The sequence below is a fragment of the Populus alba genome, chromosome 1 (genome assembly GCF_005239225.2).
Source record: "Populus alba chromosome 1, ASM523922v2, whole genome shotgun sequence".
Lineage (NCBI taxonomy): Eukaryota > Viridiplantae > Streptophyta > Magnoliopsida > Malpighiales > Salicaceae > Populus > Populus alba.
The window spans coordinates 552,651-573,978 of record NC_133284.1 but is presented as its reverse complement, the minus strand read 5'-3'; the positions used below and the strand labels follow the sequence as shown (position 1 = coordinate 573,978).

Genomic DNA, 21,328 nt, shown 5'->3' with positions numbered 1-21,328 from the left:
CATTAAACACCCTCACGATAGAGGGCTTCAAAAGCAAATAACTAAATCAACGAATTTTTAGATGTTTTTTAATTCAAATTCTTCCACACAACAGGATTAACTGCAATAACAATAAAGTATTCTACAAAGTTGAAAACAAACGCCAACAAAACCTAGATCAAATCCCATCTGGTACAACAGCACTCACATCAGTAAACATAATCCAAAAGACAAGCAGCGTTCCAAACATCTGTTTCCATACGGGGTTTAAGGACTAGGAGATCTTTCTCCATTTGCTTCCCTAGGATATTCATCGTGATTTGGGCTTCTTCTTGGGCTGCGGCTCCTGCTCCTAACTGGGCTCCGGCTCCTGCTCCTAACTGGGCTCCTGCTCTGACCCCTATTTGGAGTTTGGCTGTGGCTCCTTGATCTTGAATACGGCCTCTCTTGACTGTACCTCCCCTCTTGGGGTGAAACAGATCTGCTTCAAAGCAAAAGGCCAGACATGAACATTTAAAGTGGGAGTAGTGGATTGTCAAAAGGTACAACTCTGCACCTCAGTGGGGCAAATGGCAAGACATGTGACAAACCACAGAAAGTATCCTATTTCTATAACAATAATCCTACATCAGACAGGGCAATTCAGTTATAGGGCAAAGAGGCTAAATATATAAGAGTAAATCAGAAACCAGGGAGGTGATATCGGATTCAGAACTAACAAGGAGTGCTTCACAGTGTTTCACAAGCAGTTTGGAACAGATAAACACACTTTTGGAAGCAAAATGCATGCAAGTTCCTGTACAAGGAACAAATATTCGGTGCCAAAAAAAAAATAAAAATAAAACATGAATAATTCAATAGCAACTGGAAAGAAATAATTACATACCTTGAGTGATGCCTTCTTTTTGGAGGAGGGGAATAATACTCTCGACTACGGGACGGGGATCTTGCATGGCGTGGAGGTGGAGAACGAGAATGGCGTGGTGACCGAGAATAACGAGGAGGTGATCTTCTTCTATCACGAAACCGACCCCTGTAGGAAAATGAAATCATTTGGAGGATTATCAAAAAAGAAAACTATGGACGATTATTGCATATACTCAAATCATAAAATACAACCCTGAATTGGGACCAAGAGAGCTTTAAAACAAGTCCTGATCACACAATATATAGATTAAAAAAATACAGGTCTCATGATTGGCATGTGAAATAACTCCACCTTATAATCCACAAATTCTGAAACCAGAACAATCTAACAAAATAGCTAATCTTGTCATTTTGAATTTGTTGAAGTTTGTTTTCCAATAGAAAAATTCAAATCATTGAACCCTGAAACACATCATTCCAGATACATGTTAACAATGCCCCCATGCTCTCAACTCAACTCGAAATGAAAAACAAAGTAGGAAGAAAGAGATGGACAAATAAAACACTGCCATTTCAGCAATCATCTTATACCGCAACTGAGTAGAGAAATAGTTGTTTAAGGAAAAATATCCATGCCAATCAAAATCAATCCCATCAGGCAAGCCAACAAAGAAAAGATGGTGTCTACCTTGTACGCTCCCTTGTTCTCATATCCATTGGCTTCTTCCTATTCTCCTCAGCAAATACAACAGTCAACTCCCGGCCAAGAAGAACCCGACCATCCATATGATGTTTTGCCTCAGCAGCATCATGAGGATCTGCATATTGGACAAAGCCAAAACCACGGGGTTCCCTGTCAAAAGAAGATGATAAAGAAACAAGTTGAAGATGAGTGTCACCATCTGCTACAAAAACAGGGGCTGAGCACGGAAACCATAAGCCTTTTGCCAATGAAATGTACCAACATAATCCCCATTATATGAAGGTCATGATATAAAAAAGCAAGCACACTGCTGACCTTGCAAGTGTCAGTTTAAAGATGACTTGAAACTCTTCAAGACTTGGAATCTCTTCACAATGTATTCAAACCCAACTTCCTTCAAATCTTCACTATCATTAACATCATCTTCAAAAGAACTCTAATTACTTGATTGATGTCTTCAAAACTTTAATTTCACTGTTAAATCTCAAGAACTTCAATCAAGGAACCCAGCTTATGATTACAGGAGTATATCATTAACATTAAGAGATGACCTAAAAGAAATTTGGAGGAAGGGGGGTTATAGGGCCTGCTTGGAGAAAACCAAACAGATTGCTGAACATTGTGTGAATTTCACAAAAATTATAAGAATGATAACATCAAAAAGTTTCAAAAAATTGATAGTTCAAGCTAAAAAGTTTCTGATGCAGTGCAGGAAAAAGATCAGACAATACAAAAAATAGGACAAGCTGAGTTACTTCTAAGGGAGAGGAAAAAGGAAGAAAGAAAAACAGAAAGCTGTGGTAAGAACTTAACATTATTTGTCCCATCTGTTTCACAAGGGGGATTAATTTTGAAAAAGAAACCAAACAAGACTATTGACTCCATTAACCCCAAGGAACATAAAGACACCATGATTAGAAAAGGCAAAACCCCAACGGAAATTTTTTAACGAAATAGTAAAAAAAAATGAAATATCAGCAAACAACTTCATACATGAACAGCTAAAGTAATTGCTCACCCAGTATAATAATCTCTAGGCAAGTAAATGTCCTTGAGAGCACCAAATTGTTCAAAGGGCCTGCGAAGGTCTTCTGGCCTGCAAAAAGCATAAAATTAATTGGCATGTATCTATGATAGAAACACGCATAAAGTTTATGGTCCCAAAATATTCAGCTATTAATAGGAAGTGGAGCATACTGCATAATGGCAAGTTTCATTGTGGATAGGTTCCCACTCTCGGCAACATGAAAGTCACCAGTTGAATCGTTAACTTGTGTGAAGTTTCTCTCCACGATTAGACAAAATAACTGTCATCACTACTCCTGTCTCTTGTACACATATAAAACTATCCTTAGGTGGCAACTAGTGCTATGGCCCACTGGCACAGAGCCCTGAGGCCACATGGATGCATTGTTCATTATGTCCTAATAAGGACCTAAAATCAGCAATGATTATTATGCAAACTGAGCACTCTAACCTTCTATGTGCCTAGCCAGTCTCAGTTGGACAAGTATAATGGCAAGAAAACACAGATGTTGAAGCAGAAACTTTTATAATAGCCACTATTTGCGAAAATAAACAAAGAAAAGCAAAGAAAGAAAATCTTAAAAAAAATGTTAAGGAGCAGAAGTTTTAGGATGGCGAACCTGCAATCATGACGAAGGTTGCGAACTAGGAGGCTAGTAGGAAGATCCCTACTACGACCACCATAACGTCCCCGAGGACTAGGACTCCGTCCCCTTCTACCATAGCCCCTTGGAGGCGATGGACTATAACTCCTTCCCCTCATTTACACAAAAATGTTTGCTCTCTCTGTGCAATTTAAACTTACCAGTCAAGGAAAAAGTATCATAACGAATAAAAAACCCAACCAGATTAAGAAACTATTAAATCATGCGGAATAAATTAAACAACCAGCTTCATGTGATAAATAAATTTTATATGACTTAGGCAAACAACTTTCCACTAACACAGCACGTGAAGAGTTCAAGGCCTAAATTGATCTTAGCATGTCATACATCAATTCAAAGACACTAAATGTCAAAGATTACACTTATGTTAAACAAACCCATGATCACTTCCTTTCAATACCTTGTCTTGATTATCCTAGTCAATTTAACTCCACTATCAAACTAGTGCTATTCTTCATTGAAATCCCTACTTCCACAGCTTTTATAGATGACTTCCAGTTGCTCATTGTTGTTATCTTTTTCTACTTTCATACATCAAAGATTAACACTTTAGTTAACAGTGGCGTTTACACATCATATAGCAGAACAACTCACAACCTTAAAATATAAAAGAAACCCATTAACGATACCATTAACCTAGGCATGTAATGTAAGATACAACCCTAGTCCATCTTCTCCTTGCTAATAACAAATCAAACCCATTATATTCTTCATGTTTTTCCAGCAAACCCTAGCATTTACAGATATGAAGCCATTAATTATATTCTTTTTTAACAAAAACCCATTAACCTAAATAGAGCATTAAACCCTATCAAGTTCCACGTAATTCATGAAATCAGAATTAATTAATTAACACTGATATTCGAGCTCCAAAAGGGTAAAATAAGCTGCAGCTAAGCAGAGATCGAAACGACAGCAAGAATCCAAGACAGCAAAAGGGGAGTAAGGAAAGAAGGAGAGAGAGACCTGTGAAATTGATAATTAGGGTTTTATGGAGGAGAGAATTTGTGAGCTGACGGCGATGTGGTAGCGATGACGGATGCGAGAATAAAAGAGTGTGATTGCGTAGAGAGGTTGTAGATATATTATTGCCACACAACAAGGGTAAAGGTTAACTAGGGTTGAGTTAATATATTCTATGCCTGTGGACTTGTGGGTCCTATTTGAGGTCTACTGATCTAATGGCTAAGATGTTTTTGTAAATTGATCACGATGGTGGTATTTTGGTATGGGAAAAAATACCAAACAAAATTATTAAAGATTTTATAGAGAGTTAATCTGAGTTAATCAGCTCGCAATAGGGCTAGATGGTATTTTTTTCTTATTAGATTTTGTAATTTTATTTAGTTTAGGTCTGGCTTTAATTAGAAATGCTTCAAGATAAAAAATATTCACCATTACAGACGGACGGGGAGGTGGATGGGGAGCTCCTCTACAAAGGATGCAAGAGTTCATCAAAGGTGTTTGATATTTTGTCTCTTCTGTTCATTGCAACTTTGGCTGTTTGTAATTAACTTTACTGCATAGCCTTTCTACTGGCTGGAAAATAGCTAATAAACATTGTCGCACGTGTGCGGCGTCGCGGCGAAAAATATAATTGTTGTTTTTCATTTTAAATCTAGGAATGTAAATCTATTTCTATGTGGAAAATGTGGGGAGACAAGAAATTATTGTCTTTGATCGGTGAAAAATGGAATGGGAGTCGCCACCTAGTATTTTGGTCACTAGGAACCCTAACTGGTCTCAGAGATCGGGTACGGGAACTGGTTGCGTAAAGGGAAGATATTAGCACCCCAAATACGTCTTACTTAAGGTAAGCTGCATTGTTTGATTGTCTGATAAAAACTAAGGTGTTATTGTGTTTCTAGTTGTTGGTCTGTCCATGGTTCAAGAAAAATCCTCCTCGATAAGGAGGTCTTTATCTTATCGGGTAAAATCCTAACCGTTCTAACGTCTATAAAAAAACTTTGTTTTTAATATTAGGAATACGTTTTACGTATAAATTCGTAATCCCAAATACTATGAGAAGACAAAAAGAATTTTTTAGAATTTTTGAAATATTGGCCTAGTTCTCATGGCTTGAATAAACTGGTTATTAAAGCCAAAATGCATGTTAATACATATATTATTTCATAATTTTCTTTGTTGTGTAAAAATATGATGTCATAATATATATATATATATATATATATATATATATATATATATATATATATATATATATATATATATATTGGAGAGACTAGGCCGTATGCATTAAAATAAAAAAACATTTTTTTTTATGTAAATATATATATATATTTTTTATGTTTTGACGAAAACCGGGTATTTTAATATTGGATTTGTATCTTTACGGTATAAAAATACAACCCAATATTAAGCCATTTTTAATAAAAATATTCAGGAAAATCAGCAATATTTTTAAGGATTTTTTAGAATATTTTTTAAAAATTTTTTTTTGATATATATCCACATATATATAAATAATATAAAACAATATAATAAATAATATAATATATTATGTGGGTTGGGCCGGACTCAGCCCAAAAGGGATTGGCCCGATCTCGACCCAACAACTCTTTTTTGTCTGGGCCAGACCCGGCCCAGATAACAGGGTTGGGCCAGAATCAGTCTGGCCCACAAATATATTTCTGGGCCAGAACTCGTCTGGCCCAGAGAAGGAATGGACCAACAACGCTGGGCCAGCATCAGCCTGGCCCAGCAACATTATTCAACCAGGGGGGAATTATTTTCCCCCTCCCCGCCTCCTGCATGCAGAACGATTCTGCATGCAGGAGGAAAATGCATGCAGCAAAAATGAAGGGGGGAAGAAGACTGTACTTGGCGCGGAGGAGGCGGTCGCTGGTGGTGTTGCGGTGGAGGCCGGTGGCGGTGTCGTGGCTCACGGACGGCGGCTCCAAGCGGCGGTGCTGTTGTTCAAACGGCGGAGGGAGAGAGGTTTCTTCCTCTTCTCCTCTCCTCTTTCTTTTTGTTTTCGGTGGTTCTCTCTGTTCCTTCCTTTCTCTTTGTTCTCGGTTTTCTTTTTTTCTTTTGTTGTTTTCGGTTTGTTCCTTCTCTTCCCTCTCTCTCGTTCGTTCTCTCTCTTCCCTCTCTCTCTTCGGGTTCTCCCCTTTTCTTTTCCTTTTTTCTCTCCCTCGCTTGCTGGCATCCAGTCTTCATTTATAGGGGGAAAGGGAGCGGGGCCTCATTATGGCTGTGCATGGGGCAGGGCAACGCCGGTCGGTTGGCCAGTTGCCGCGGCTGGCAAGGCGCGGCTCCCCCAAATTTTCATCATGAGAGAGCGTGGGGCTTCGGGTCGTGACAGAAGCGTGCGGAGGAGAGAGGCAGCAGAATTTAAAGAAGAAAAAAACGAAAATCTTTCTCTCTTCCCCTGCTGCACGTCCAGGGGAAGAAGAAAGAGGAACAGTGTCTCAAAACAACACCGTTCCGAACTTTTCCTTTTTTTTTTTACATGAAACGACGTCGTTTTGGACAAAACGCGCCGTTTCATTTAAAGGGCGCCAGCATGTCAACTTCCAAATCAGCCCTCAATTATATTTTGTACATTTCAATTACATCCCTTTCAATTTCCGTCTCCGCCCCTCTTGTTGGCAGCGTTTTTCACTTTGGTCCTTGGTCTCTGATTTATGCAATTTGACCCTCAATTAATCAATAAACTTCTAATTTCTTCAATTAGGCCCCTGAATCAATTCAATACAGCCCCCTCTATCTTTGCGCCTTTTCCAAATTGGTCTCTGGTTTCGGATTTTCACAATTAAGCCCCTAATTGGCCATTAAACTTCAATATTTATGCAATTAAGCTCCTGATTTGACCTAATAAATTCCTAAAAAATATATTTTGGCCCCAGAACTTAAATTTCTTCTAATTAAAACCCAAATTGACTTAAAAATCAATTTTTCTTGCACTCAAATCCTCTATAAATTCAATTAAAAATCCAATTAAGTCCATAAACCTCCAAATTTGGACTTTTCTCCTCAAAAATCAAATTTTCTTATCCACCAGGGCTCTCATCATTCAAGAATATATTGTCAAAAATCCATCTTTGTATTTTTAACCTCCTTGACTAATTTTTCTGACCATTTTCTGGGCGCTTCATGCCTCCTGTTATTTTTCTAACCTCTTTTGGCTATTTATTTTATTTTTTGTGGGGATCCAAAAATGGGTTACAACAAACATAATCCTAATTTTAATCTAAGATAGTTTCGGATTTTAACAGGCAGCTTGGCATCTTCAGCCTCCACAGAAGGAAGAAAATCTTAAGGAGTTCCTACATTCCTCGATCGGAGAAAACAATGTGAATCTCACAGGTGTGAAGGTTATAATTAGAACAAGGACTCAGGTCATATGCTAAGCCTCCTTTCCCCTATTGAAATTTCACGTCAATCTCTTTCTTTTGTTAGCATGATCATGATCATCAGTAAAGTAAAACCATATCTGTTATCTCCGGATCGCTTGGCTTGGCAGGATGATCAGTAAAGATTTGAGAAGATAAACTAAAATTTTGAATTGAAAAGTAAAATTAAAAAAAATTAAATAAATAAATAAATTCATAATAAAATAAAAATTAAGAGAATGATGGCTAAATTAAAAATAATAATAATAAAAAAGGCTAAGAATCAAAATTAAAAATCAAAACTTTGAGGGCCAAATATTAAATGTCATCAAATATTGAATTGAAGATAAAATTAAAAAGAAAAATCAAATTCATAAAATAATCCAAATCAAAATTAAAAATCTGGAGAATGAGGACCAATATGAAAAAATATATATATGATCATGGATTCAAGGACAAAATTGAAAAGAAAATAAAATTGATAAAAGAGCCAAAAATCTAAATTAGAAATCAAAACAATAGGTCAAACATTAAATATCATAAAATAAAGGACAAATTTGATTTAAAAATCAAAAGTCAAAGGATAAAATTAAAAAAAATAAAAGAAATTTGATACAATTAAAAAAATAAATGTTAAATATGATAAACTTAACAAATAACAAATTCTTTTGATTTTTTGCAAGGGAAAATGAAAAAACGTTATTGAAGCTTCACTTTGCGTGTGTTGACTACAAACATCGGAACTCTCGTTAAAAGAGCAGCGAGACATTTTGAACGGCTCCCTGAAATATGATGTTCAGTCACCGGGTGGTGCCATATACATTGCCTAGAAATCACGGTCGTCTCTCACATGCTAATGCATGAAATGCACGTATTTGCAATATTTTCCTCTTGTTTTTTAATTTAATCTATGAAAATATCAAATTATCCATGGCGCACACAATATTAACGAAAAAACATAATAAAAAACCAGACAAACCCTCTATCTTAGCTTTAGATTATTTGACTTTAAGAGCACTTCAATAAGTACATTATGCTAAGAAGAAGTAAAAACTGTAAATGCCGTTTTTATTGTTAAAGAAATTCATCTTTTAATTATATTTTAAATATTACATTGTAGAAATCAAATATTGAAAGACTCATTTATTCCGTAATAACAAATGTGTCTCAAGAAAATACTATATTATTCTTGAAAACATGCTATAAGACTTTAATTGTTAAAGATAAAACAATAATTTTACTGTAAAAATCGACAATAAAATGTAAGTGTGCATAGTGCAACATTGTATTATTTTAGCTTTTGTTAGAATGTATCGAGGGTAAAGTTGGTGCAATCAATAGTACAGGGATCAAATTGAAATATACCCAACAAATGGAGGGTGTATTTGTAGTTTACACAACCACAAAGCAAAAACTTTAAGGATACGAGCAAAACAGAGGAGAGTCTCTGCCTTGTTGTCTCATATATATATATATATATATGCGCGCGCGCGCCAGCACGATCTCTGCGGAAACAGAGACGTTTGCTTCTTTTCAAGCAGGAGAAGGAGAAGCTGATCATTCCCATCTCCTTAAGGAGCTCTCTATAGTCTATACAGGTTAACAACACTTTGCTTCTTTTTTTATAATATTTTAATGAGCAAAGGATGATTCTTTTTTAATTTCTTTTAATCTATCCATGCTTATTTTGAACAATTTTGGGTATATTGTAAATTGGATTTTGATTATTTCTGAAGATATTAACTGGGTTTTAATTCTTATTTTGATTGATTTCTGTTCTATTATTTATTTATAGATTAAAATGCATGTGTACATGGTTGTTCTTCTCTTCTTGAGGTTTTAGCTTGCATTTTTAGGTAGCGTTTTAATTAAATTCTATATTTTTAAAAATCATTAATATTCCATTATTATCTATGTTGAATTCAGAGAGAATTTTGAGTTTTAGAGCTTCTTTGAATTTTTGAATTCCATTTCTTGCACATTCTAATCCTTTTGTTTTGTTCTCTCTGTCATTGAAGTTAAACTCTTTTTTATCCAAGGATATCTAGTTTAAATTGCTGTATCTTTAGAAAAAAAAAAATGATAATTACTTTCTGGAGGTTTTTGAGGAGAGTTTACTTGCGTTGATTTGGGATAGATTATTAAAGAATGTAGAGATTGATATGATATTGCATTTTTGTGAAGTAGGAATGGAGGAACAGTTTATACTAAGAGTTCCACCTTCTATTGCGGAGAAATTGGATCGCCTTTTGAGTGAAACTGCTTCTTCTTCTGAGGAGCAATCTTTGGATTTGTCTTTTTTAGGTGAGAGCCTGCTTTCTTTGTATTTTATGAGAGGATTTTGTTTATTATAGTATATATATTTTGTTGTTGTTTGTTTGTTTGTTTGTTTTTGGTGGTTGTTACATGTATAGTGCTTTAGGTGTTACCATTGATTCAATCCACAGTGTATTGTTCCTTCATTGACCATGGGGATTTTTTCTCTTCCTGCATTCTCCTTGTAATCATATATAGGAAGAAAAATGGAAATTGGTTTTGCCTTCGAATTTCACTGCAGGCGTTTGAGTTTTAGTGTATAAAAGCAGTGAAAACATACATTTCATGTTTACTTCATGCTTATGGTCCCCTAAATTCAGCCTTCGGTCTCTACCCTTTTAATTTTGATTTTGCAGTGTAATACTTCAGTTTACTTATCTACCTGGAAGCAAGGCTCTGTGAACAGAGTCATGCTTTGTGTTTTTATTTCTTCTAAAGAGCTCATGTCGAAAATTTCCCATTTGGGATAGATCCTGTTGTGGTTTTCTTAATTTTGAGTTGGGTGGCATAAAAATTCTATCATGATAATAACTATACAGCAAACTGCCTCCTTTTATATTTGGAAACTATATGTCCTTCAAATGTTATTTCTAGACCCTTTCTCATCCACCTAGCGTGCATTCCAGCATTGATGTGGTATGTAGAGAAGGACATGTATCAATCTGTTGCCAGTTTCTATTTTCCACCAAATACCTTTAATTTATTGTCAATACCTTTTTATATACGAGTCTTTTATCCTTTCTTATGTTGGTTGCAATTTCCACTTCCAGTATGTGTTGGGTTTGAATGGTAGCGATGATGAGAAGATGATACAGCCACCAGTGTCATAGCAACGTGGTGTTAATTCTCCACAGCTCTAAAACACTTATTTCTCTCTCCCTTATTTATTGTCTTCCTTTATTTCTTCTAATTCTATTCTTTTGTTACTGAAGAGAAAATTGATTGAGAATTATGTAGTATGGAAATCATTCTTTTGGCCTAGAGTCTTTGCTTACTCATAAACTTGGAATATCCTGTTTTGCAGAGGATGGAAGGAGTGGCACATTTGTCATTGGTGATGAACATTTCCCTGCATCTCTCTTGGATCTTCCTTGTGCTGTGGAGTCCTACAAAACATATGATGATTGTGCACTAGTAAAAACTTCAGACATTGGTCAGGTAATAACACTTGTTAAAGCTTTTGGTTTATATTGTTGATAAGAGATGGGTAAATCATTTATACTTGCTGCAATATTATCTGTTTTAATTTGGCAGATGCTCATGGTTAGAGAAGCTGGTGACACTGCTCCAGATGTGGTGGAGTACAGACATGGGCTCACTCCTCCTATGAGGGATGCTCGAAAGCGAAGATTTCGCAGGGAGCCAGACCTCAATGTATGTGTGATCTCCTACTCTCAAAACTATGTTGTTGAAACTAAGATTGCAAAAAATATTTTGTGGTTTGAGATCTAACTTGTGCTGTTACAGTGCTGTTCTTTTTTCCTTTTCACCCTATTGTCTTTACTGATTATGTCTATATTACCTTCTGCAGCCTGAGCTTGTACAGCGTGTTGAGAAAGATCTTCTAAACATCATGGCAGGGGGCACAGTCGAAAATGCTGATATCCTATAGTATTATGCATGAATTCAGTTTTTTTTTTTTTATTCAGCTAAAAGAGAACTAAAAATTGTCCACTTTCTACCAAGCCGTAGGTTCTGCTATTCTAGATTAGCTCTAGGGGTATAGATTCCAGTAAGGGTCAGCATGTGTGTTCTTTGTGAATTGTATATATTTATTGCAAAAATGAAAATTTAGGGTAAGCTCCCCTTATTGAGCATGCAAAACTTTAGGTATGCTTTTGGTAGACGGGCAATTTTCTATTGTCCAATTTGCATTATAATCCTGCGGGACTGCAACACCAAAAGCACCACCGTTTGCACTAATAATTGTTGCTAACCAACCTTAGCTCAGTCATACCTGCATTAATCAGTAGTGGATTATGCTCTGAAAGTTAAATTTTGGTTGTGTTCATTTTGTGAGCAAGGGAAGGCAACTTTCCCAAAAGAGAATTTAAGGGAGACTCATTTCAGTAGAGTCACACATGTTATAGTGTATTGACTGCATTCTTTGATTGAATGTCAAAACGTTTAAGTTACTATTCAAGTAAATCCTTAACTGAAGTCTTACATGCTGAAGCTAATGAGCAAGAGGAAGAAGGTGATCAGAATGCTCACAAAGCAAATAAGAAACCTGAGCCTGCTCCTGAAGCAAAGCCTGATGTGCCAGAAACAACAGCTAACGCAGAGGAGCCTGAGAGAAGTGATTCAGATGATTCTGATGATTCAATATGATGAGATTTCCTATGAATATAACTAATCCAGCTTGTATGTTAATCTATGTATGCATATGGCAAGCAATGTATTAGCCTCCAATTATCTCCTTTATTATATACTTCTTGCTTAGGCACTTGGCGATTGCCTGTACATTTTTGTACTTTCTTTTATTATTATCGAAATACTGAATGATTGCTGCACAAGTCTTTGATGGAATTATGGAAAAGAACCAGTATTGAATCTTCCCTCTGTCTCCTAGAAGACAAAAGGAGCAAAGTGAAAACAAGGAAAACCACAATGAGCAGGGTTTAGCTGCTGTCGGCCTATCACTGGGCTTCATTAGACCATACACCTGTTGTAGAAACTGCTGCGCTAATGCAAACACCAAGATTTTGTGTTTTGTCAATCCAGTCCCGGTTCCACTTGTGTCTGTTTATGAATTGAATTAGGGTGTTAGCAGTTGGACCACAACCGGACTCGATGGCCACATCCATGGGAGGTGAGATAATCACTCTTGCAAGTCAGAATAGCTCCCCCCCAGGATTGTAACCAGAAAATCTCATTGAGAAAAACTTAAGGATCTAGATGCGCTGCATGCCTTGGATTTGAGATCTATGAAATAATTTTGCGATGATATCAACAAACATGACACTCATAAGGTAATGCACAGCCAGCTAACACTCTTGACTTACAAGCTGGATAATCTTGGACCTTGTCTTAAACTTTGATATAAATCTTCCTCTGCCCCACGCCCCCAAATGAACAAGTTATTGAATTATTTCCGGATCTGATTTTCCGTGGTACCATATGCAGCGGCGGCAGCCCTGGTTTCACAATGATTTGCTGTTCCTCTGGTAGTAGTTCGCTGACCTTTCGCCACTAGCCTCTCACACTTGGAGCAGAACTGCAAGACAGATAATATACTGCTACACAACATGATTGTTCACGTGGCAAGAAGCCTGCCACAAACAAAATATCTATGGCCACTGTTGAGAATTTAATGCTGCAAGCATGCCCTAGCGAGCTCGTGATTTGCCGAGCAGATATAATAATGGAGTAATGCTATCCGTTCGGGGTAAGGTTGGTGGGTTTCATGGAGATGCCAGCTTGCTTCAGTAGGTATGGTTTACAAGAACTTGACCACAGAGCACATAGCAAATCGCAAATCTTTTCTTGGAGGCCTTTTAACTGCTCATCTGATGATATCCCACCAAATTTGAATTGAAAATGCTATCTCCTTTGTAGAGAGGCAATAAAAATGATCATCTAGGGCTTTGCTGTGCTTGGGGAGGCACTACCACCCCGGCATTTGTTAAGGGTTCTGAAATCTGAAAAGGTATGCCAGTCATGCCCCTTCGCTATGAGGAAACGCCCTATGGAGTTCGTGTCTTATAGGATATTAACAACAATAATAATAAATAATAAAGAAAGTGTTCTTACTCTACTCGTCCGCTATTTACTTACTGGGATAATGATTTTTTTTTTTATTATCTTATTATATTTTTTATAACACGATCACGAGTTAATTCGATTGACTCAATTTTTTTTTAATTAATTTTTTTTAATTTTATCTTTTAATATTAGATTAATTAAAAATTCAACTTTATGATTTATTTTATTTGCTTTCTATTAAATTATTATTTTTTCATGACTTTTAAATAATGTTTAACATATTAACTTGAGTTGTTTTTTATGTTTTTATTGATTTTTTTTTTAATTTCATCATTCAATATTGAGTTGGTTGGGAATTAAGTTTCATGATCTAATTTAATTTGCTTTCTATAAGGAATATCTTGGTATTATGATTAAATTCGTAAGTTTTGGCATTTTAACCAAGATTAAATCGAGTTTTTTTTATTTTATTTTTTCTAAAATGTTATCTCGATTTCATGATTATAAGTCACGGATCCTTCAACATTGAATTTTTTATATTAGGATATTCCCGTCTCATGACCCATGTCATGATTTGGCAATTTAACCTAATTAAATCAATTTTTCCTTATTTTTTTTTTAATTGACCTTGAAACTGTTTTTTAGTGAAACTGTATTTTTACTAAGTTATCCGTGTTATTTTTAACTTATAAAATCAACCGAGTTATATCGGGTCAATTTCAATTAGGTTTAAATTTTTTTCCAAAAAAAAAAAATAACATTAGTAACATTTCGTTCAAAAAATATTTGACCCCTCTCACAACTTCGCGCAACTAAATAATCTGGTGTGCGGACATGGCGCGAGCACACACAGTATGCAACAATTGAGATTTCGGAAGTGTGATAGTGGATCGACCCTCCATTTCTTTTATGAGGTCAAATGAACCTGTTGTATATTTTTTTTTAATTAGACAATATAGTGGTATTTGCAGGTCAATTTTGATTCATTAATAATAAGTTTTCAATCTTGTTGAAACCATATTAAACATAGATTAAAATTTATAAAAATGGCATCCTCTTGTCTTGAAGTTAATACAAGTATACCTAACAATTTAAACAGAAACTATTCAATGTTCATGTACATGTTCAATTAATCCCATCTAACGCTTTAATCATTATAAAGTCGGAAACAACATTATCACAGCAAATAAAATAAATAAATAAATAAACCCCTTCTCTCAAATTAATTTGTTGCCCTTTACAAATGAAATCAAGATATGCCTTTAATTTATCCAAGATCCTCCACCCACCTAAACTTCACTTCAGATTGCTTGTTTTTTTTTGTATTGAAAAGCACCCACTATACTTCAAGGAATCCAAATCCCACTCAACATAACCCTTGAACCAAGCTCTTGACTTTCTTCTTGTTGCAATGCATGAGATTGACATTTCATTGGGGCTTGAAGGGAAAGAGGTATGCAGGAAATTGAGTAATTAACTTGCAAATTGGGCTGCAAAGACGATGGTGGAGGTTGACTTCGGCAATGTAAATAGTCAAGAAAGCGAAGTGGAAAATTAAATGTTCCCTAGTCAAGCAGCATTTTTGCCATTATAATGAACCATACATTTCCATAGATATGGACTTGGCAATGAGAGATCTCACGTGAGAGGACCATTTTGAAAACCTGAAGCATGAAAACGCGTTAAGTGATTGAATCGCACAACCCCATCGATCTCTCTCTCTCTCTCTCTCTCTCTAGCATGGTTTGATTAATCTTAAATATTGACGAGGTTGACAATCATCCCATGTACATTGTTTTCTTTTATTATTGTTTGCTTGGTGTATTTGCCATGGATAGCATCATGTAGCTCACCCCCATACATAGGCCTTTTGAGTGAGCAAATTCGAATTCAAGTTGCAAGCCTTGTATTTCTCGTCAAGGAAATATATATATATATATATATATATATATATATTCCTTGACGAGACCTATTACAAGGCTAAAAAGTCATAGATTAATGCCTGATTAATTACATAAGCACATGTTGCTAGCTTGGACAAAACACTCGTTAATTAATGCCTTTCTCATTATATAATTAAGAGGTTAGAGAAGAATATGAACATGTCAAAAGCCGTGAGAGTTAGCACCGTTTCGCAACGCGTTGCTGGAAAAAACGCCCGTGTTGAGCTTGTGTGTGGTAGAGATGTTAAATTCGCGGTTTGCTGTGCTACCAAACCTTTTATTTTTTATATAGTATTATTGTTGAAAATGATGGGAAAAAGTCGCCATCATGGATTTGAGACAAAGACTTGTAGAATTGCTGGTCACTCTATCTTCACCCTATTATGGGTTGAAAATGATTTCCTTTTTCTCTTTTTGTGTTTTTGTTGCTTAAAGAGTTTGAATGATTCTGTCAAGAATCACAGAACTCTAGGGTCGTTGAAAAGGTCTTCAATTACAGCAGAGCAAGGATCATGACTGGCCCTTTTTCTGTTCCGTGAAATCAAATTAATTCGTTCTTCGTTGTCTTCTCGCTTTCTACCTAATGTTGCGATCTTGCTTGACAAGCTGCATGCACCCATTTCAATAGTAGTCTGCTAGTCTTTCTCGACAAGTCCTCAGCGGGAGCTTGGCAATTTCTTGTGAAAATGACCAAATAAACAGCAATTTTATAGGGTGTTGTGTTTGAATTTGGGATGAAAAGGAACAGGGAAAATCCTAGTTATACTCTCCACTTTGAAATTGTCTTCTTTAATTTGTTAGCTATAGCATCATGTTCTCTACCGTCCCAGGTTAATTTCGGTGTAGATGACATATATATTTCCTATTTTCCATAGTGATCGACAACACTCGACTAGAATAAAAAAATAAGAAACGAAGTTATCATGAAAATCTTGTCATTTGGGGTTTTTTGACTTGCTGGATTCAAGAGATATCACGAAGATATGTGACCGTGATTGCTAGACTTAGTCTGACATGACATATTGATCTATAAAACTCATGATTTTAGTATAGAATCTGATTTGAACTTGGTTTTTAAATAAAATATTAATTTGATAAGATTTAGTTAGTCTAATTAGCCGGATTAACATTAGAAAAATAATAAATAAAAATATGGACTGGATTAATTATGAGTTTACCCTATGATCTAGTAATTTAATAGCTGATCAAATCGTTTTCACCCGAATAAGATGCGACAACTATGAACAGAAAAAAGTGGTCTTTTTTTTCCTGGCTTGCAAGATGATCACTTTCAACGTAGAAAAAACAACACGTAGACGCGGGGAAGGGTCGGTGAGCCCAATCTGCTACACCCAGAACGACTATCTGGTTACGTACCTTCTCCTATTGATACCTTTGAAGTTTTTCCGCAAAAGGTCAAGTCATCCTTGGGAACTATAATGGACGGTGATGGGGAGAGATAGTGATGCACGATCCAGTGGGCCATCTCTGTGTTTCTTGAACATAACCTTTTTGTTGCAGAAGATGGGTGCTAGCCGCCATGCACGACATAACTAACAACCGGGAAAAAGGAAAATTGTCGTTCATGGATGGATTGGTGCCGGCGTCTTTTCAGATTTCAAGTTCTCAACTTACGATTGAGTTTTATCTTGAAAGGTGTTTCTAAGGAAATGACGCATTTAGGCTTCTTTTTTCTTTTCCACGGTACATTTGTCTTGAAAATTTATAGAAAATAATGATTTTTCAATTTAAATACAATTTAAAACGCAGTTTTATCATTGATAATACATGAAAAAACTACATAACAATATCAATTTTTGAGCTGAGTTCAAATAATAGATTTCATCTAGCTCACATTAGATACTCATGCCCTATTGGCTCTGAGTATCAGATAACCTTGTCTTTACTTGGTTGATCTTATTTCTTTTTATATCACTTTCATTATTTTTATAGTAATTTTCATAATGAACATGTCTCCATGAATATCTAGGATATTTATAAGATTTTTATATTAAAGATCTTCAATATTTATATAAAATATTTAAAAATTAAATATATTTATGTTAAAAAAAATTATATAAACAAATAGCTCTAGAAGTACAAAAATAGCTCATCTCTCAAGAACTAATATTTATAAATTTTATTTTTTTAGACAACATAAAACTCAACACAAATATGTTACAAGACTTAAATAATATTTAAATCTAGAAAATATTATTTATTCTCCCTCTAAACACATATATGACTCTTTATTTTTCGTTACATGTATAAATATTATACTGACTTAAATATTAAAATATTTTTTAGTAGATATTGGTTGCTTCCAAGTCTTTCGAGTCTAGTTTTACATTGAAATGACCTCCACTCTTTTCCACGAGGATTTTTTTCAAGTCTCATCAAAAGGATACATTTAGTTTTCCGTTTATCAATCGAAATATGATCAGGAGATAAAATTAAAAATTCAGGTATGTATAATTAAAATGCTGGGGACTAAATCATGAATTTTTCAACGTTTGAAGATGTCATATAGCTCACAGCCTTCAACGTAACACGTAGAACAGACCATGAGCATGAATGATGCTTGAAACTCGTTATACTGCAATATTGCAATGCAGTGCAGTTTCCATGTCTCCATGTGTGATTAGTACTATATATGTAGTCGTCTGGGAAAGAACTCCGACCACCATCATAAACACGCACCCAAAGACTGCAGCCGTGTTGGGGTTTCTGACTTCTTCACATTTGATGATATTATTAAATGCAGCCCGCCCTAGCGGGTCAAATCAGTCGAATTAGTGATTATCTTATTATATTTTAATTTAAATCATGTTTTATATCAAATTGATTTAGTTAATCAGATTAAAAAAAAGAGCTAGATATATAAAATATGTCACGCTGAGGTATTACTGGCGTTTGGAAAGCTGGAATACAAGGCTGCAAACCGGCGGCGACAAGGCTGGGTTTGTAGTCCGACATTCAGAGTTTGAAAAATTAAATATGATCTTTTAAAATTTTAATATTTTTAATTAAGTTTTTAAATTTATTTTTTTATCAATTAAGTCCTTGATAAAATTAATTTAACCTATTACAAATCTAATTAAATCATTGCACTTATTTAATTTTTTTTATTTGACCCAAATTAATTCTTAAACTTAATTAAACCTTTAATTAGGCTCATGATTAAATTAAATTGGCCTATTAAAAGTCTAATCAAGTTTTTAGACTTAATTTTTATGCAAATTCATCTGATTATCATCTAATTTAATCTTAAATCTGCATTATCTTTCAATCTTAGGTTCTAGGGTTATTGGGAAAATTGGGCCCAATTGGAAGGAGAAAAATTGAAAATCCAAAATCTTGGTTTGGTTTCCTGCATTAGGTTTAAAACTTTTCGGTCAGCAATTTTAGTAGCTGTGTTTGTTCCAGTGGTTTCCGAGAAAGTTTAGTTTTAAGTTTTGGTTTTTTTTTTGTTTTTTTTTTTTTTGAAAAATTTTGTTTTTTTATAATATTTTGTTTTGAATATTTATTTTTTTTTCATCTCTTAAAAATTTTTATAAACTTTGGTCCTTATTTTTATAATTGCTATTTGCTTTTTTCTTATCATTTTTTATCAAATTTGAATTTTGATTGTTACTTATTTTATTTGAAATAATTTATGAAATGTTGATTATTATTATTTTAATTTCTTCATTTTTCATTTTTTTTTAATTTTTTAGATTGATCCCTATTATTTTGATTATTATTTGTTTTATTTGAGATAATTTATGAAATTATATATTTTTTTCAATTTCATTATCATCAACTTTTTAATTTGTAAGATTTGTTCCTCATTATTTTAATAAACTTGAAAAAAATAAAATATTAATAAGTTATTTTCCAGCTCATTTTCCATGACATAACCAAACACTGGAAAGTGTTTTCCAGTTTATTTTCCATAACACCACCAAACATCGGAAAATACTTTGGCCAGGATTCACTTTCCCCGGAATTCACTTTCCTGCAAACAAACGGAGCATAGTAAAGTACCCAATCTTTTGAAAAACTATAATTTAATTATAAAATAAAATCTAATATATGGATTTGGTTGTAAAATGCAAGAAATTTATTTTTAAAAAAGGATATTGGATCTGAACAACAAATGGAAAATATTGCTAGAAGACAATGCTTAAATTGCAAAACACACGGGTGCTTTTGATTTTGATTTTTGATGTGGGATGAGAGCTTGGACCGACAGGCACGTTGTGTCCCCTGAAATAAAAAAAAAAATAATAATAAAAAAATTAATTTAAGCTTTGGGTTTGAACATAAATAACTCTTTAAAGAGAATGACGGCGTTTGAGATATTCCCTGAACAGCAGCAGTTATAACGTGAACGTGAGAAGGCAGGTAGGTGTTTTGACTAGCCTACACAAGGAATTTAAGTGAGAAAAAAGAATGAAGCAAACGTCAATAGCATCATCTAGAGTATGTTTGATATTATGGTGATGTTGTAGTTGTAATGTGAAAAAAATTATTTTATAAAAAATATTTTTAATTGAGATTGGTTTTAAAAAATAGGTGTTTGTTTAAAATTGTGGTTGAAATTAAGATTAAAGAAAAGATAATTTAATATGTTTGGTTAAGAATGCTTTTGAAATTGAAGTTATAAAATAATTTAAAATAATATATATTAATATTGATGGTTTTAAATTTAAATATTGTAGAATTAATTACTCCTATTACATCATGAAATAAAAAATACTTTATATAAAATATTTTTTTATTATTCTATTAAACTATTTATAATTCCATTACGTATAAAATTCATCCGATAAGAACTACAGTTTTCATAACTTTTTGAGCGTAGATAAAATATTATCAGGTATAAAATTGATATTACAGTGCGAGTGAACTTAATTCACTCTATCGTAGTTTTTCAAGAAAAAAAATATTGTTCACATCATATTACGAGGGAATTTAATTCACTATAAATTAGTGTTTTTCTTTTAAAAAAAAAATTATTAAAAAAATTAACACCCTTAAAAGAAAAAATAGTGCACGTTAACAGTGCAATTCACTCCAAGTGAACAATGACTAATTCACATAGACACTGTTCACCTGGAGTGAACAGCGCCCAGGTGAATATAATTCACCTGGTTGCGGATGTGACCTGGTTGCAGATGGGAGATCGTTTCAAATAAAAATATACATGGATCCTATATGAAAAAATAGTTAATTTTTTATGTTACCAAACTTCATGTTTATGCGGTCAATTTTAAAAGCAGAAGTTACCGCATAAACAAACACTGATATTTTTTTAATCTTAAAAAAAATAAGTTTTTTTTTTTCTATTAATCAATCCAAAAAAAGAAAAGAAAATTATAAAGAAAAGTGTGAAGGTAGATAGGAGGTTTTGCCATAAAAAGACTTCAGGGAGCATGAAAAAGAATCATGCAAACATCTATTCCAACTTATAATTATAAAACTTGAATTCACCTTGTAGATTAATAAGAACCTAAATTAATTCATGCTAAAAAAAATTAAAATAAGAAAAGATTTATTTCATCCAGTTATAAATTTAGGTAGATTGAGGTTTAATATCAACAACCCGAAACTCAACATGATAACTTTTTTTTATATAAAAAAATAAAAAAAATATTGTTTTAATGAAGAATCCGACACCTCGCATGTAATCTGGGTCTTATCTCATGTAAACCCACTGATTTTATAACCATGAACCGACAAGGTAGTAGAAGCAATAAGAATCAAGAAAAGAGCTGACTTTTCGTA

At 34.1% G+C, this 21,328-nt stretch overlaps 2 protein-coding genes across 4 annotated transcripts; one reads left to right on the top strand and one right to left on the bottom strand.

Annotated features, from left to right (window-relative positions):
* Positions 1–42: 42 nt before the first annotated feature.
* Positions 43–4,366, bottom strand: LOC118027898 (serine/arginine-rich SC35-like splicing factor SCL33). Its single transcript, XM_035031400.2, has 6 exons — positions 4,207–4,366; positions 3,196–3,361; positions 2,568–2,645; positions 1,535–1,699; positions 866–1,012; positions 43–460 (listed from the first exon to the last, which is right to left on the bottom strand). Exons 2-6 carry the CDS (start codon positions 3,336–3,338, stop codon positions 247–249), a joined length of 747 nt encoding a protein of 248 aa, XP_034887291.1. The 5' UTR covers positions 3,339–3,361; positions 4,207–4,366; the 3' UTR covers positions 43–246.
* A 4,673-nt stretch (positions 4,367–9,039) lies between these two features.
* Positions 9,040–12,427, top strand: LOC118027910 (transcription initiation factor TFIID subunit 7). Of its 3 annotated transcripts, none has more exons than XM_073410813.1 (6): positions 9,040–9,193; positions 9,783–9,899; positions 10,936–11,069; positions 11,166–11,285; positions 11,443–11,514; positions 12,081–12,427. In XM_073410813.1, the coding sequence occupies exons 1-6, from the start codon at positions 9,076–9,078 to the stop codon at positions 12,240–12,242; spliced, it is 723 nt and encodes a 240-aa protein (XP_073266914.1). In that variant the 5' UTR covers positions 9,040–9,075; the 3' UTR covers positions 12,243–12,427. The 3 variants fall into 3 exon arrangements, with proteins under 3 accessions (XP_073266914.1, XP_073266913.1, XP_073266916.1); XM_073410812.1 differs by having other exon boundaries at positions 9,780–9,899; XM_073410815.1 differs by having other exon boundaries at positions 9,055–9,183; positions 9,780–9,899.
* The last annotated feature ends 8,901 nt before the right edge of the window (positions 12,428–21,328 follow it).

What these genes read in the sequence shown, in the direction of transcription:
- LOC118027898 (XM_035031400.2), bottom strand. Translation starts at nt 3,338, where the DNA reads ATGAGGGGAAGGAGTTATAGTCCATCGCCTCCAAGGGGCTATGGTAGA. An exon ending in CCTAGAGATTATTATACTGG is followed by an intron (nt 1,700 to 2,567) that starts GTGAGCAATTAC and finishes TTCTTTTGACAG; the next exon opens with GGAACCCCGTGGTTTTGGCT. An exon ending in AAAAGAAGGCATCACTCAAG is followed by an intron (nt 461 to 865) that starts GTATGTAATTAT and finishes GCTTTGAAGCAG; the next exon opens with ATCTGTTTCACCCCAAGAGG.
- LOC118027910 (XM_073410812.1), top strand. Translation starts at nt 9,076, where the DNA reads ATGCGCGCGCGCGCCAGCACGATCTCTGCGGAAACAGAGACGTTTGCT. An exon ending in TTTGGATTTGTCTTTTTTAG is followed by an intron (nt 9,900 to 10,935) that starts GTGAGAGCCTGC and finishes CCTGTTTTGCAG; the next exon opens with AGGATGGAAGGAGTGGCACA. An exon ending in GCAGGGAGCCAGACCTCAAT is followed by an intron (nt 11,286 to 11,442) that starts GTATGTGTGATC and finishes TACCTTCTGCAG; the next exon opens with CCTGAGCTTGTACAGCGTGT.